The sequence below is a fragment of the Emydura macquarii genome, unplaced genomic scaffold (assembly GCF_026122565.2).
Source record: "Emydura macquarii macquarii isolate MOO-44397 ecotype Brisbane River unplaced genomic scaffold, CSIRO-AGI_Emac_v2 contig_2422, whole genome shotgun sequence".
In the NCBI taxonomy this organism is placed as follows: domain Eukaryota; kingdom Metazoa; phylum Chordata; order Testudines; family Chelidae; genus Emydura; species Emydura macquarii.
In genome coordinates, this window is record NW_027132559.1 from 5,568,121 (window position 1) to 5,585,736 (window position 17,616).

At 41.2% G+C, this 17,616-nt stretch overlaps 1 protein-coding gene across 2 annotated transcripts in view; it reads right to left on the reverse strand.

Moving 5' to 3' along the window:
* Positions 1 to 2,405: 2,405 nt before the first annotated feature.
* The window catches only part of CNOT10 (CCR4-NOT transcription complex subunit 10), a 71,532-nt gene continuing 56,321 nt past the window's right edge, over positions 2,406 to 17,616 (reverse strand). For both annotated transcript variants that reach the window (XM_067561837.1, XM_067561836.1), the window contains exons 15-19: positions 14,703 to 14,833; positions 13,938 to 13,973; positions 13,708 to 13,835; positions 10,886 to 10,961; positions 2,406 to 2,976 (exon numbers count right to left, since the gene is read on the reverse strand). In XM_067561837.1, coding sequence (XP_067417938.1) covers positions 2,822 to 2,976; positions 10,886 to 10,961; positions 13,708 to 13,835; positions 13,938 to 13,973; positions 14,703 to 14,833 — 526 coding nt within the window. In that variant the 3' untranslated portion in view covers positions 2,406 to 2,821. The remainder of the gene's footprint in view (positions 2,977 to 10,885; positions 10,962 to 13,707; positions 13,836 to 13,937; positions 13,974 to 14,702; positions 14,834 to 17,616) is intronic.

Genomic DNA, 17,616 nt, shown 5'->3' on the forward strand with positions numbered 1-17,616 from the left:
TCCAATTCCTTTTGAATTATGGTAAATTCTTGGCCTAAGTGACCCCCCATGCAAGCTACTGTCTTGATCAACTATCTCCTGCTCCCATTGCAATGATTTCTAAGGATGTGGACTAGTACATTGTAGCTGTGCTTGGACACAAACCTAAAAGCTAGCTGGGGCATTAGAGTTGACTATGCTTGCCCAGCTGAGCACCTGCTAAGTTTGGCTGTGGTTGCCCACTGGGGGCTTGCAGCCTTGATTGCAGCTTGACACAGCTGAGTAAGTGCCACACAACTTTGACAAGTTATTTTTAGAGCAGTTCTTTTGAGCGCCCACATGACACTTGTAACTATGTCCAGCAATTATTTTACTAGGACTGATGTTTGCAAAAAGTAAAATTGCAAAGTTGCAGGTTTCACTATTTGTATTTTTACAAGCAAACGTGAGTATTTGTACCAGCAGTACCTGCCTGATCCCCTAAAGGAACAGTAACTCAGCCACCCACCTGAAAAGTGAAACTGGCAGTCTACTGAGTTCAGACCCTACCCCACTGACCTTCCAAAAAAGTTAGCTGAAGTGCTTTCTGCAGCCACTGTGGCTCTTTAGGGATTTTGATTTAGCACTAAAGCTGCTCTTACAGGTGTACTGGTAGTTTTATACCCAAAAGGAGAGCTGGCCATTGAGGTTTAAATTCAAATTCTACAGCCTCTTTTACTGTCTCTTAAATGAAAGGGAGGGAGGGCAGAGATGGGTTAGTGCTACTTATCTGTAATTCAGAGGCACCAAAACCAGCAAGAGACCTTCTGTAATGGTTACTAGAGTGCCTGCTTCCTATCTGTGAGCATGCATGCTGCTACATAGTAAAAACAGTTAAGAGTCTTGGAAAAGTAGACACACCACCCACACCTCTTAGTTGTAGGAATCCAGGGAGCGTATGCTATGATATGAAGGAAATTCAGATGCCTACAATTTTCAGTGAGTACCTACCAACCACTCAAGGCCATAAATATGTGGAGGAGGAAAGACTATGTATGGACTAGTAGTCTACACTTAAAAACTTGCAGTGGCACAGTTGTATGAGCACTTATTTAGCTGCATTATGTGAACGGGTGAGAGAGGTCCCACCATCATATAATCAGACCACCTAAACGAGCAGCGGTAGCTCTCCCGCCAACGTAGTGCTGTTCCACAAGCACTTATGGCAGCAAAACTTATGCTGCTTACGGACATGTGTTTTTCACATCCCTGAGTAACAAAAGTTTTGCCAGTATAAGTGCTTGTGTAGATAAGGCCTACCTCTCCTTAAGACATTGAAGCGTACAGTTTACCCATTATAGTACTACTTATTCACTTGTACTTAGTCTGACATTTATTTTCTAGTCTCATTGTCAGCATTTGTCAATCCTTCCTGTAAAACTTATGACAGTCCTTCTGCGTGGAGGTAAGGGACTTAGAGCAGGCAGAAACCTCAGCCTGGCTATGTAAAGCAGCTGATTGAGTCTGATGCTTATCTACATAAATGTATTAATAGCTATTAAGATATCTGTATTATTTAAAATATTCAAATTACCTGTTTGTCTTTTGAATATTTAATCAATTGACTCAAGCCCAAGCTAACACAATCTTGAAACTGGTAATTTAACCCTGAGAGTAGAATGGGGTCAGGCTGCCATGACATGGGAGATACACCACTGTGCACAAGCAGGCTTTAGAAATATGAAGCATTGTGTAAATGTAGCAATGCAGTGAACACCCATGCTCCTCTTCTAGTTTGTCACAAGTGAAAAGATGTTTAGTTTCTGCCCACCTTCCATTCATCTCAATGACCCCCCCCCATTTAGTTTAATAGTGAAGGGCTGTATTTACTGGGGGGGCCACAGCAAACAAAACTGAGGCTTCTGTAGTCCACAAATCTGATGCACTGAGGTGCCAACTGGCACTGTAGCAGGGAGTTTGGCCATCATCAATCCACACTATATCTTACAAGACAGATAATAAGGCTTATCTACTAAATTCATTTTTAATAAAGTTATCATACATGACAATCTATACAGGGAATTGTTTTAAGGAAATAAAACCATAGGCCCAGCTATACAAGGATTTTAAGAGTGGAGACAGCTGAGACTTTCAGACAGTAGCTGTTTTCAGGGAGTGTCCAAGCTAGAGAATCCTGTAAATATCTCAAATTGACATAGCAAGAACAGCAAAGAAAAATTCTCAGAGACAGTAACTACAATACTATTGTTTCTATGACATCGTGGTCAGCACAGGCCAGATAAGATGATCACAATGGTCCCTTCTGGCCTCAGGATTATTAAAAAGTTTGGCAGGTGCCTGTTACTTTTTGTATAGATTTGACAATGGAAGTTTCTCCCTGTTCCCCGAGAAGTACACAAAGCAAAGAGCTTGTACAGAGGCTCTCCTTTAACAAAATCAGGCAGTTCAGCTGCCTCTTTTATGTCTATATTGAAAATTAAGAGAAGTGAGTGTTGATGAGAAATGCAGATTTGCAGACTGGCTGCCACAATAGCAGTATTTTAATCAAAACTAATCACCACCACAAGCAGTGTGAGTTAAAGAACTAAAATGACTAACAGCATATATTCAAGCTATCAGGCCTGTTAGTAATAAAAATGGAACAATGCTTCCCAATAAATATTTTACAAAGATCTTCAGACAAGATTTTTTTATTTTTTTTTTTTTTTTTTTTAATTAAAAATGTACACAAACCAGCACATTCCAATATGCCTGGTATTCAGGTGGCTGAGAGACCGTTTAAAAAAAAATATACAAACTCCCAAGCCCTCCTCCACAGGGCCTGTCAGGTTACAGCAATACTTTACTTCCTTTGGACAGTGGTGAAAGCTGGCATCTGAATGGGCTGGATAGGGTGGACTGGCTGAAATATTGGCTTCTTTCGCATATCAGTGTGTGTTTTCACTGAAGGGAGAAGCTGGTTTCTTTTGATGATCTGCAGTGCCAGTTGAGTGTTACCTACAAAACAGTTTCTAGTTAAAATCCACATCTACATATGATAAACGCTTGAGGCACAAAGACTGGGCCAGAAAAATCTTGAAAAGTCATCTAGACACTCCCCTGCCAGCACTAGGTACTGTTCATGCAACTCTGGTAATCCTTATGCTGCAGCTGGCATATGATATTTCATAATAATCAACACTGGTAAGTGGATGTCACCTACTACAAACACACATCAAACAAAAGGTAGAGGTGAAGCAGCAATATTAATCAATTCTAGCTGTTCCTAGCTATTAACATTATTATACCATTATGCCTTCAGGACAGACAGTTGATTTTTAGACTTTAGAGTTGGACGACTACTTCACACTTTATGCAGCCACCACGCCTCTACATCCAACTTGGGCTTTTTGTACAACCCTAGTACGTCTGAAAACACAAGGGTTCTTAGACCAATAATTACACTCCTTTGCCATCACTGATCTCTCAATCATCCTCACAGACATATTAAATGCAAACAAGTGAGACATCAAGGATACACACAGAAAATGTTAAAGCTAAGATTCCAACTTAATTCAGTCATGCTCAGAACTGGTCCAAATTCTTCAGACAGAAGTTTTCACTGAAAAATGGTCTTTTTAAAAAACAATATGAACAAAGTGTTTTATGTTTAACGAATTTTGAAAGATCAGTTTTTTATTCTCTCTCAGGGGGATAACATGAAAAAGAGAGGGGAGGCGAGTAATGAGAATTTCTGAAGTGATGTTTGTATAAAGAACTCTAGTCAGACTGAACATCTATGCAACTTTGAGAAGGAGACCTGAAAAGGAAAACAAAATGGGATTGTGCTCTTCTGCTCTGTAAATTAAGTAAATTAGTCAATACAGAAGGAAGGGTTTCCCAAAGTTTGCTTTAAAAAAGAAAATAACTTCACGTCTTGTCTAGAGCTGTCAATGTAGTTAGCTGTGCAGTCAAAGAAACCAGGCAAGCAAAATCTGATTAATTGAAAGGACTTGATTTTTATTCAGACTATTTAAAATTTTGTTGGTGACACCTGTTTTTCCCTCAAAAGATGTCTTTGTTAGGAATTCAGTGATAAAGATAAGAAATCTGCCATTCAACATCTTAGTCATCCAAGAAAACCAGAGAACATGAGACTTCAAATTATTTTGAAAATATAAATGGAAAAATCTTAAAGGAAAACTATCAGCTTAAGTCACTCTCCTGTCTGTTACAAGCATGTGTGTTACAAATAAAAATAGAACATAACATATTAAAAGATCAGAGAGGTGAAAAATTGAGCACCAACAGCACACTGTTCAGTTACTAATGCCCCAGTCCTGCGGATTGTTCTGCTCAGGGGGTCCCTTGTATCCAAAGTCCTGATGACTTCAGCAGGGCTTCATGTGGGTGGCTTGGGTGTGCCCATGAAAAGCAGCTCCGATTCAGGGCCTTCCTTCCTGTTTGTGTGGGTCCTTCACCCAGAAACAGGGAAATGAAAATGTTATTCACCTTACAGTAAGTGGAATCCTTTGAGATGTGTTGTCCACATACACATTGCACTACTGGTGGACATAAGCAGCACCCTGGAAGTCCTTGTGCTACACAGAAAAGGCATATATGGGCAGAGCGCACTGGTTCCCCCCTGTTTCCTCTTAACTGCAGAATCCCAAGGATAAGGATACCAAAGTTGAGGGATGGAGGGTGGGTTGTGGAATGTGCATACGGATAACATCTGTAGGAACCCCAGTTACTGTATGTTAAGTAACGTCTCAATCTCCTTTGTGTAATTGTCCATATGTATATTTCTCTACTGGCAACTCCCAAGCAGTGGTCTTTAGAAGTGGTAGTTCAAAGTCTTTGAGAGCTTGCAGCAGTACTCTTCCACCTGCAGCATCCGATTTGGAGGCTTCTACTAAGGCGTAGCGCTTTGTGAAAGCGTGCACAAAGCCCTAAGTGGCTGCTTACAGATGTCCAAAGAAAAGGGTATATTGTTCAGTGAAGCTACTGATGATGCTTGAGCTCTAGCTGAATGAACCCAAGGAACCAAGTGGTTCTACTATGGCTACTTCAGAGCAGGTCTTGATGTAGTTGGAGACCTAGTTTGATAGTCTCGATGTTGATATGGCTGATCCTTTATTCTTTTTGCAAAAAAGAGACAAACAGTCTTGGAGAATATATTAATGGTTTTGTCCTTTGCAGGTAGAAGGTTAATACCTTCCTGCCATCTAAAGTATGTAGTGTTATTTCTGGTCTTGATGCATGAGGCTTGGAAAAGAGTATTGGCAAGTAGAACTCAGTAAATGCTTTTGGCAGGAACTTGGGATGTATCCTTGAGATATCTTATTGGATTGTGTAGGCAGGGTCAGTCATCAGTACTTTGCCATCACATCAGCAAGACGGTAGGTGAGACCCATCAGAATTGCCATCTTCACTGAGAGGTATAAAAAGGAACAGATAGCAAATTGTTCAAATGGTACGTTTGTGAAGGATGAAACTACTAAGTTGAACTACCATGGAATGAGGTGGGAATACTTCAACAGCCCCTTTAAACATTTAATCACAGGCAGGGGAGAAAATACTGTGTGTTCTTCCAGTGGTGAGTGATGAGCTGAAATTGTCACCAGAGGAAGCTTGACTGAACTCAATGACAAATTATTGTGCTTGATTCTACAGATCAGCCTCCTACAGCACCAGCACCGTGTCCATTTTGGGAGGTAGGTTTTTCTTGTAGACTCCTTCCTGGTGTTCATAAGGATATTCCTGACTGGAGAACAACAGGAATATTTACTGATGACATCCACCCAGGTACCACATTATGAGGTGGAGGAATTTCAGGCCAGGATGTAGGATCTCTCCCTTGTTCTGCAGTATGAGGTCTGGGAATGGAGGTAAGGTCTTGGGTTGGGAAGCTGATAAGTATAGCAGGTCTGTGAACCAAAATTGGCATGGCTGTGCCAGGGCTATCATGATCAGCTTGGCTGAATCTTCTTATTGAACCTTACAGAGCAGTCTTGATATCAGAGGGCAGGCATACCTTAACGTATTTGCCAGCGAGCCCTCGCTGATGCCTCCCTTACAACAAAATGTTCAACACTTCCGGTTACCCCATATGGCAAACAAGTCTATCTGAATGTGACCCCAGTATGAGATGTCCTAGAGGACAGTTCTTGATCTCCCACTGGTGATTCTGGAAGAAGTGCCTGCTCAGTTTGCCTGCCAATGTATTTTGAATGCCTGGCAAGCATACTGCTGACAGGACAAACTAATGTATAATGTACCAGATGCACAATCTGACAACCTCTTGCTGAGTAGAAGGGATCTCACTCTGCCTTGTTTTTTGATGTAGAACATGGTAGCTGTATTGTCAGTCATTATCTGTACTGATTGTTCTCCAATATTTTTCAGAAAAATCCTGAATGTTTTGCATACAACTGAGGTTGATGTGCATCCTTGCTTCCTGTACCATCCAGACGCTTTGCACTCGGAGCAATTTTATGAGCCCCCTCATTCCCGTAGTGAAGCATCTTCAGCATGGTATGAGATGAAGGGGAGGAATGGAAAACAAATCTTGTGGAGATGCTTGCTGGATTTTTCCAGTGTGTCGGGGATGACAGAACTAGAGGGAACACGAAGATGCAGGACTAATTATGATTGTTGGATATGTTTATCAGCTTCAACCCTCTCTACAAGCAGTGGAAGTGAGTCAAGCATATGGCGTCACAAAGGTGACAGAGGATACATGTCCTAGAAGCCATGAGACAGGTCCTTGCTATGTATTTGCATTTTGTTCCAATTGGCAGAGGAGGACCAGTAGGTTGTTGAATCCATCCTGAGGGATATAAAACACAGACTTGGTGGAATTTAAGACTGTTCCTATGAATTCAGTCTTCTGGACAGGAATCTGGCTGGATTTCTGCAGAGTGACTTTTGAAGCGAAGCTGTGAAAGAGCTTTAGTGTAAGGGCAGATGGAGCCTGAGACATGGTGAAGAGACTGTCCCTGCACAACTAGTTATCCAGGTATGGATATACCGTGAAGCCTCTCTTCCTGAGGTATGCTGCTACTACTGTGAGTGCTTTGGTAAATACTTTTGGGCAATTGAGAGATCAAAAGGGAAGCACTCGATATTGATAAAGTTCTTGGCCTACCACAAATCTTAGTCATAAAACCATCATATAGGAAGTACCTGCGTGGAAGTATGTGTCTTGATGATCAAAGGATGCTAACCACTCCCTTGATTACAGAGTGGGAATTACTGATGCCAAAGATTTCAACTTCTTTACAGATGCGTTGAGTTATCACAGATCCAGGCTTGGTCACCATCCTACCTTTTTTTTTGGGGGGGGGGGGGGGGGGGAGGGGGCGGCGGAGGAGTTGTGAAAATACCCGCTGCAGAAGCATCTCCCTTGATACTGAGACGGAACCTTCTCTCAATTGTGACAAGTAACAAAAGGATTTTGTTGTAAGAGGACCTAATGAGAAGGGTCCTTGAAAAGGAATGGGGTGGGGGAGTAGGTGACGTCTCAAAATGGAGAAAATATTCTGATGTTATGTCACTGGTGTGAGATGATAGCTATCCAGGAATTCTGGAAACGGCATAAACTATCTCCAGAAGGTTGAGTCTCTGGAAATGCAGGAGTGGGTTTGAATCCTGGGAAAGTTCCATCAAAATTGATATTCACGGAACATGTATGTCTGTGCAGTATTAAAGATGGTTGCTGGTTGCCTCTTACACTGGAATCGCTGCAGTGTGTGTGTGTGTGTGGGGGGGGTTCACACAGTTGCTGGTGTCAAAAGGGAGATGGGGCTGACTTTTGAGGTGTTTATGGTTGTCTCGTGCTTTCTTTTAGGTGCCGGCACAAACGCCCAAGAAACTGTAGAGTGACTCTCGAGTCTTAACAAGTGAGGGGCCTTGTCAGCCTTAGAGCTGAAGAGTTCTGTCCTTTCAAACAGGAGATCTTCCCCAGCAGTTCAGACCTCACAAGGAAATCACAATCCTGGCAACCTGAACATCTCATGACCGGGCTACAGCCATGGACTGTTAAGTAGTGTTAGTTGCTTCCGGTATAGCTTGGAGGCTCCTCTTTGCTACTGTCTGACCCTCGAAAACCTGAGTTCTTCCCTCAATTCTGGTGGAATTCTGCAAAGGCTATAATCTTCTCATGTATTCTAAAGTCATATCATGCTAGGAGGACTCGATAGTTCATCACACTAAACTACAGCCTGGCAGAAGGGTTGTTTTTCTTTTTTTCCTTCTTCCATATAAATCATGTCTTTATGGTCATGATCTCAGTGTGAATCTGATTTGTCTTGTTTTCATTAACTGCAGTCACCAATAGGGCGGAGTGGACTGGGTAGGCATAAAAACATGCTGCCCCTTTTGGCAGCACTTGGTATTTCTTATCCTTTCCTGGAAGTGAGCATTACGGAGGCTGTGATTTGCCAAACTAGTTTGGCCAAGTCCATGATTGCCTCATTCAGTGGAAGGGCTATTTTGCCTGAATTAGGGGAATGAAAAATGTCTAAGGCCCTGTGTGTTTTCTCTAGCACTTCCTCTATGGGTATATGGATAGCTTCTGTTACCCCTAGTTCCTGAAACCCCTTAAAGTTATCTAACTGGGGGGTACTTGGGGGGATTATTACCTCATCTGGAGTTGAAGAGGACAGGGTTACTGATGCTGCAAATTCCTTCAGCTGTGGGAGGTTCTCAGATTGCTGGTTGTGGTTTTGCAAGATGGAGTATGGTCAAAGGAGGTTGAGAAGGAATTGGATCAGAGTCCAGTGCACCAGCATCAGAGCTGGAGGGTTATGGACCAGAAAGATGAAGATCCTTGTAGTTTGGTCTTCCTTTGCACTAAGCATGGGCTACAATAGGGCCACATTGCCATTAACGCATATGGGCCTGGTGGCCAGCATGTGGGGCCTATCAGGGACCTTCCCTTTAGGCAGGCACATCCCAGTATCTGATGCTGGAGGAGGGACAAGAACGCCTACTGGACCAGTGTGATGGTAACCATCTTGGAGAGTAAACATCCCGTTCCAAATAATCAGCCTCCAATGAGATGGGGAGGTCATATTCAATATCTGTTGGGGAGAGGGAATGGGTGTCCCTTGGCATAGGTGGGGCTGGTAATTCCCCACTTAGTGCCACCATGATCTGCAGTGTTGTTGAAGGCTGTGGTGCAGATAGTGAGAGAGACTCTGGATCAGACTATATCAAAAGGTCTGTCAGTGCCGTGAACCTTTGGGGGCCTCAAGTGCTGGTGTGGTGTCCTCCTTACATCAGCAGTAATGAAGATGAGGGCAGCCTTAGCAGTGCCGAGGGGGTGGCAGCAGTGTGTTGTCTTTGGCTGTCCCATGGTCATGGAAGGAGCCAGAAGATGGTTTACCCAGTGCCATCTTCTCTTGATCATGTGAGAAGCTTGATGTTGCATCATCTGGTCCAGTATGGACTTGAGCTTTAATGGTAAGCAAACGGGTCAGGAAGTTTCTGATGACAATCAGTGCCATGGAGAGGTCTTACATTCACAAGAACTTCCTCTCAGGCTCGAAGCTCTCCGGAGCTTACCCAAGGCTTTGGGCAGTCTTTGTGTTGAAGGAGCTAGTAGGCTCTTCAGTTCCAAAGTACAGAGGGGTCAGAAGACCCAGGATTTGAGGCTGCTCTCATGGATTTGTTCATAAGAAAAATTTGTAGGCATGCCTCCCTGTCCTCTTTTGTACAGGTGGTAAAGGACTTACAAATTGTACATTTCCTGGGGACAATAAAGGCATTTTGCATGATCATCAGTTATAAGGATGGCCCCTTTGCATGTGAGGCAATACTTAAACCCAGGAGACTTAGATGAGATCATCCTGGAACTTGACTAAGTCACACGAAGCTAAAATTTATCTAACCATAATATACTGTTAAACTATTAAAAACTGTCAAAACTATGCAGTAGCAAGTTGCTGGCAATTGCACAGGCAGCGAGCTCCAGCTGAAACCAGAGGTGATGAAAAGGAATGGAGGAGTGTGGTGTGCTCTGCCTTTACATGGCCTTGATATGGAGCACGAGGACCTTCAGGGCACACCTGAGAGGCTTAGATGCTGCTGCCTAAATACTCTGAACTCAAGTGCGTGAGACAAATATGCATATGGACAAGCAACTGAAGGAGACTACTAAACTGAGGACAACTCATGGGTACTAAACTCATTTTTGGAAGCTTAACAGGTTTCAAGTTGGTGTCACTTAAAAAGACCTCACCAATTTTTTAGGACTTCTTTACACAAAGGTGCAAAAAAATGCATAAACTTTCTCACCATTCAATCTCCATAACTCACTAACTGATAGGATTTTGCTCAAACTTTCCAAGACAAATTGCTTTTGAACAGACACAATGCATGGAAAATGTCAGCCCAGAAGATGAATGCTTTGGGAAGTTAGGAGTGTGTAAGAACAGATTTACACTAGACATTGTTTTTAAGTCTTAACTACAGCAGGCACTGCCAGCCAGCTGTGTAATTTAGACTACTAGTCCTTGTGCCAAAATATGTATTTATCAGTTACGCAGGAAACATAAAAACTTAGAGAGCAAGTAATGACATCATGTAAAAATGTGTACACACACACACACACACACACACACACACACACACACACACACGAAGCAAGGACAAAAACTTTTGACTAGAAATATGGGGAACAATTAATTGCACACAACCTGCACCACATATTTGAACTCAAAATCTAAATAGACAGTATATTTCTGATATTATTAAATACTTTATTCTACTGCTTTCGCTTCAAAAGTTGGGAGATTCCTTGGTAAAGTTTGCAGTAAGGCTTAAAATAATAATTAAATGCAAACAGCAGGAGGAGCACAGGGAGCTCCAATCAACATAAAAGGAGTTAAAATTGTTTCGAAAAGTTGCTAAAATTATTTACCATTCTGTAGTTCGAGATATACAGCCAGTAGAATAGCCTCTGGTGGAATCTCTTTGGGATGGATCAGTGAAGAAGCCTTATCCCAAAATAAAAGAGAAAAAAGTTAACAGGTAATTCAACAAGGAGGAAAATACCAGTTGACAGGATAGTTTTAAAACAGGGCAATAAACTAAGGTAATATTTTTTTACATATAAATATCTGTCATCAGCTCCATGTATGCAGAGGTTGACAGATGATTTGCCTTATAAGACTATTTCATACCTCTACTCAGAGACAATCTGATTTTTACATACATACATAACAAATATGAGAAATTTCTGAGCCAATCTACTCTGTTTGTTTTTTCTTGGAGGGGTGATTTCCCAGGTGAGCAATTCGACAAAAATCTCACAGGACCAGATCCTCAGTTACGAAGCTAATGAACCTATTCAGGTGTACGCCAGCTAGGGAGCGGTCTCTATTCTCAACATGCAGCAATTTAGAAATACAGTGAAATGTCATTGTCCCAGCCAATCAGAGTGCAGGAATACTGTACAGTTATTTAGTTCCCGGTGCTCAGATTGGTTGCCAATATGATTTGTATAGATGTTTATTTCTCAATAACTGTATAGTATTTGACTCCCCATACTGTGATCGACTGACAGACTGAGTCAGCATACCAGAATTTCATGATCACAGTACAATTATTTCCCAAAATTGTGTGGTAAATATGCAGCTCTCTGATCAGTCATTCTAATCTCTCTGATCTGACTGGCTCCTATACCCTTTCAGCCAAAACAGAAAAAATTTCAAGATTAACATTCAAAGAAAAACTCCAAGGGCTGTCAAGCCTCTGAAAGGGAATATGTTATTAACTATTTGACTTATTTCCCGCCTTCTTATCCTTCGCCCTCAACTTCCTTCCTTCTCCAGGTCAGCAAGCATCATTGTTGTATGTGTTTATATTGTTTACACTGGAAAAAACCCAGCCCTTCTCCTATTCAGTTTTGAAACGTGTAAACCATATTGTAGATATTCATACAAAAGCCTTGCTGAGTTATGAGGAAAGGAAGAAAAAAAAGGATAAAAAGGAACGATGAGGGGAGAGGAAAGGCTATGATTTAAAAAAAAAAAAAAAAAAAAAAAAAAAAGTCTCCCTTCCAGAAGTTACTCTGAATTTCATTTTTAAGTGTGAACATTACATATTTCCAGTACAACAATGAAGATGCTTCCTGCTAATTCACTATTCATCAGTTAGTAGACCAAGGCCTCCAAATTTATTTGCTGCCTATAAATCCCTTAGCCTTACAGTTTGTTCAGCCCAAAATACAGCTATTACTTCACTAAAAAGGGAGCACACACAGGTTATATTAATTGAACTTATACAAGTGCATTTGGTTTAACAATCTCCCCTCCCATATATAAAAAGCTCTGGTCCAAGAGGTCCAGTTAAAAAGACTAAACTGCAACTTGGGTAAGTGCTATTTTGTCATTTGATTTGTCCTATTTTTCTCTCCAAGAAATAAAATCCATTGTTTTTCTAATCGGATTCATTCAGTGTTGAACACAGAAAATTGTCTGTCTATCCATTCATTTAAATATGCACAGTGAAGTCATTCTACATGTCCTGTCTTTCATGGGGTAGTTATATGTAGCACCCAGTGATCTGGATCTGCTCTATTGGAAGGAAGGAAGTGAACAGCTTTGAATAGCTTCAACTTCAGAGTAGTGTTTTGGTGTGGAGAGTGGTAAAATTATGACAGCCTAAGCTGTTCTCTGCAGAGAACCTCTTTCAGTTTTACAGAGGGGAGAGCTGCTACACCAAGGGACTTGTGAGAAAAAAGGAAGAGGGAGTAAAAGCTAGAAAAACTGGAGGAAACTGAACTCCAAGGACAATTAACTCCCTCAGCCCCAGGAAACCTCCTACCCTTTCAGCACAAGTATTTGCCCATTTTTTGTAAATACTCCACAAGTGAAATTCTTGCATTGAAGCAACAGAAACGCGATGTTTGGGTTTAGGGGATTTTGATGTAACAGAAAATAGCTATAAAGCATCCCAACTTCCCACCACGGCAATTGAGCTGCTTTACAGTCAAAGTGAATTAAAACCAAGTTTTAGTAGTTCAGTGTTTGGAATTCCAGAATGCCACAAAAGTTCTGCTTTTAAGGGCAATAAATATCTGTGGTTTTGGGAACAATTAAGTGCCAGATTAATTTTAAGCCCACCCACCAACAGTTCAAGGCAAATGTAGATAAAAAAGCTGAAATTACAGTCTTAATTGACTACTTTATAGAGTTAGATGCTTTTGGCTTCTCTTCTCTAGCCACCCCAGTGTTTTTTAAAACAATGAAGCTAAAAAGGATGTTGGCATGAGGGTTGACATAATTGAGAACAACTTCATTAGAAGAGAAGTTAATCCAGAACAGCTCCTATTTCCAGAACAGCTTCTCTGAAATGGTTCTAGCCCATTGTATCAATATGCATTTAGATAATACAGTTGAGAAATACACCCAAACAGACAAACAGCTTTGAAATCAGATGAATACATAAAGATGTGTGATTAAAATATTATTGCAAATATTTTTCAGGCTTCTCTTCTAGTTGAAGACATATAGCAAGTTTTAAGATAGGTTTCTAAAGGTATGTTTGAGAATCCTAGGAAGGATAAAGGGGAAAGATGATGGAGGAGGAAAGGCTATGATTTAAAAAAAAATTTTTTTTTTTGAGGTTTAATTTTAAAGTGTGACCATAAATATGTCCAGTACAATGACAAAGATGGCTCCTATATAAGGGGTGCTGAGGGAACTGTACATAAAGCTGTCTTGGGGTTTGTTTCTTCACCTGGTGGAGGCACTTGCGAGCCTTGTCATATTCACTTCGCAAGCAGTAAGCACTGCCAAGGTTAAACAACATCATTGTTCGTGCAGAAGTGACTGAACTGGGATAACATTGGGGTGTTTGCTTGCCAGCTGAAAGAAAAAAATTAAAATTATTTCACACATTTGATTTCATTCCACACAGTGGCAAGACAAAGGCCTGCATTACTGCTGGATTCTGAAGCTATTACTTACAAGATTCCATGACCTCATTTTCTCCTTTGTCTGACCCTGTAGAGACAAGAAAAAGCCAGAATGTTCTATGAACTCTCTTAAGACTTTTTAAAAGAAAACCTTATCATTTTAGGACAGCAGATTCTAGCTTGACTTTCCCTTCATAGACCAACTTTGGTAAACCAGAAAATTTATCAGCTTGTTAGAAATTTTAGACCTAGAAACTTTTCAATCTTCATTTAAGGGTTTTGTTTATACTGAAAGTTTAAAAGATGTTTTTAGATAATGATGGGCAATAAAGTTTAAACTGCAAATATGCTATGAAAATCAGTACTACTACTAAAGATTGAACTATGTAGATGGGATCTAAAAGTAGCTGTTTTTATTACATTCCCCATTCCACCCTACAAAAGTGTTGCAAGATTTAAGATACAGATTTTAACTATCTCCCCTCTCATATTCCTATAGTGTATGTAAACTTCATTTAAATTCTGAAAACTGGCACAGAGGGTGAAAAACGGTGGAGTGTATTAGGCACGAAGCCCAAAAATTAATGGTACTTGCATATTAAATAAACAAACTGTCAAAAATGATGTTTAGACAAACTGATGAGCAATATATTACGCTGAAGTAATTACAAACACACATGAGGTAAACCAAAAACTAAGGACTAAAGAACAGATCATGCCCATCACAAAAAATGCCATAAATTTATACATGTTGCAAGTTACAGAAGGAAGGCAGCTGAGAGCACGACCGGTTCTAATCAAGTGCAGACTCATTAACCTTGATCCTGCTCATTTGAAGAGATCCCCAGGGAAACATCAGTGACGTTCTCAGGGTTCAAGTGAGTAATGGCATCAGAGATTCTGTCTAGAGAGATGAGAGCCTCTGCTGCATACAAATGGCCAAGAAACCTACAACAAGAAACATTCAGGTACAAATTCCACTCGGATAACAAGTCTTATCACCACATTACTGTTACAGAAGAGAAACTGGATATATTTCTTTACCTGAACAACAGTTTTGCTGCATTGAAACTATTCACATCGAAATTTAAGTATTATGGCGATACTTTATAAGTGACAATCATTTGACATTTTGCAATTTTACTCAAATATTGCAAACACTTGTGCATGTGAGTAGTTCCAATGAAGTCACTCGTGGACAAAAGGTTGCAGTAGATCAGTAGAGCCCTGCAAATCCGTGGGTATCCGCATCTGCGGACATAGATATGGATATCCACAGATCGTTTTTTGACGGATAGTGGAGCGGATGCGGATCTCAAAGGTGGGGAAGCAGCTCTCTGCAACTTCTAGCCTTTGAGGCTGCTTCCCCACCTTTGAGATCAGGGAACTGGGGCTAGCCTCCAATCAGCTGTTCTGTGGGGGCTCCCCTGCTGGTGGGTGAGCCTGGGTGGAACAGCTGATCAGTGGCCAGCAAGGAAGCCCCACTGAACAGCTCTTGGGGAGGGATCCCCTGCTGGCTGCCAATCAACAAGTTGTTCGGAGGGGGCTCCCCTGACATCTGTCAATCACCTGTTCTGTGGCCAGCAGGGGAGCCCCCGCAGAACAGCCCCCAAGAGCTCTTTGGGGGAGGGATGGGTCCCCTGTAGGCTGCCAATCAATCAGCTGGTCCGCTGCAGTTCCCCCTGCCGGCCCACCGATCAGCTGGTCCGCGGGGGCAGCCAACAGGGGAGCCCCGTGAAACAGCTGATCAATGTCTGGCAGGGGAGGCCCCTCCCCAGAGCCATTCAGGGGGCTCCTCTACAAGCCCACCAATCAGCTGTTCTGCTTGCTAGCCAGCAGGGAAGTGCCCACGGAACAGCTGATCAGCAGCCTTGATCAGCAGCCCGGGGACTCCTGTGGAACAGCTTGGAGAGGAAGGGGGCCTCTGCCAATCAATCAGCTGTTCCATGGGGGTCCCCTACACGCTGATTGGCTGTTGGGCAGCTGCCTGGAGAGGTTTGGGGGCCCCAGAGCTGCAGATGCCTGCAGGTGCAGATCACCACACTGCAGATGGCAGTCCATGGTGAGATGATTGCGGCAGATGTGGATCCACATTTGTGTATCCGCGCAGGCTTTAAGGATCAGGGCTATTCTCCGAAGTATCCAGTTGCCATTTAATAATAATAAATAGCCTTTATGTAGCACTTTACACCTTCAGAGTGCTATACAAATCTATCTAATTCTCACAACATTTGTGGGAGGTTGGTATTAGTTTCTCTATCTGTCAAATAGGAATAGAGAAAAAGGCTAAGTGATTTTACACCAAAAAGAAAAGCCATCAGCCTGCTACTAGTCTGTTACTAAAAACAAATAAAATTGCAAGAATAATTTATACCCCAAAGAGGGAGTATAGGTTGTAAATTCTTGCACTGTCCTGTGTGTCTATATAGCACCTAGCATAATGGGACTCCCGTTCCCAACTGGAGCACCTAGTAGCTACTGCAATACAATTAACACAAAGATGTTTATGATGTTTTCCATTTTTAGCTTAGCACAGGTAATTAGCAATTTTTAAAATTAAATGATTTTCTAATGATTAAGCTTGCATATCATGCATATTAAGCTTGCAATATGCAAACTAACAAGCAAATATTAAATCTGAAACAAAAGTTGAGTAAAATTTTATATACATCTGTGTAAGATGTATAACAATATAGAATCCATTTCAAATTACAGCAAAGTTGCTTTGTTTTGAGTTAATGAACAGCAGGCACAAGAAATTTATTGACAATCTTGTGTTAAAAGGCAAAGTAATTATAATATAAACAACTGTCCATAAATTGAAGCATTTAATCTGAAGCACATAATATAAATAGACAGAGTCACCACAACAACAGACTCTCAGCACTCTCCGTGTAATTTACCCCATTCAGTAATGAAGAAAACTGAAGTAATTAACATACAGAACAGCTAATTTTGCAGGGAAAAGAAAATAAATGTCTTTTTTGCTCCCAAACATTACTCTCTGGTCCATTATTTCTCCATTTGGGGCACTAAAACAGCAGAATACCCATTACAAAGCAGTTTGCTGTGGCTGTCTTCCAAAAGTAGTCATATTGCACAAAAGCTACAATGAAGTAACATTAGGCATGTCACACACAAAAAAATGAAGACCAGTTAATTTCTTGACATGGGTGGTTTTAGTATGTATATTGCCAGCAAAGAACTACAAGCATGAATGGATTAACTCATTCCATCATATGTATGTATGGCAACAGATTTGTGACATCCACCCTGAAATACCACTTACAGCCAGGGAGTGAAGGATAGGGTTCAAGCTCATTTGTTTTTTAAAAACAAAAAGCCTTCAGAATTGTGTGAGAAGCAATATGACCAAATTCAACAGAAACATTATACATGTGTAATCTATTCTGTAAATGTATTTGGATTTCTTTCAAAGCATCTTTCTAATATGTTGGAAGTTAAAAGCCACTTTGAAGCTAATTTGCATACTGACTACCCAGAAAGCAGCCATCTTTGTGGAAAGCAGTTACTGCCCATTCACAACAGTCTAACACTAAATGCATAAGTAACTAGCACTTCCATAGCAATTGTCATCTATAGCGCTCAATAAACTTCACAGAAATAGTAAGTTATCCTCATTTTGCAGACAGACACAGGAGCTATGTCTCACAAAATCAGTTTGTGGCAGAACCAGGAATAGAACCCAAGCCTAATAACATCCAGTCTGG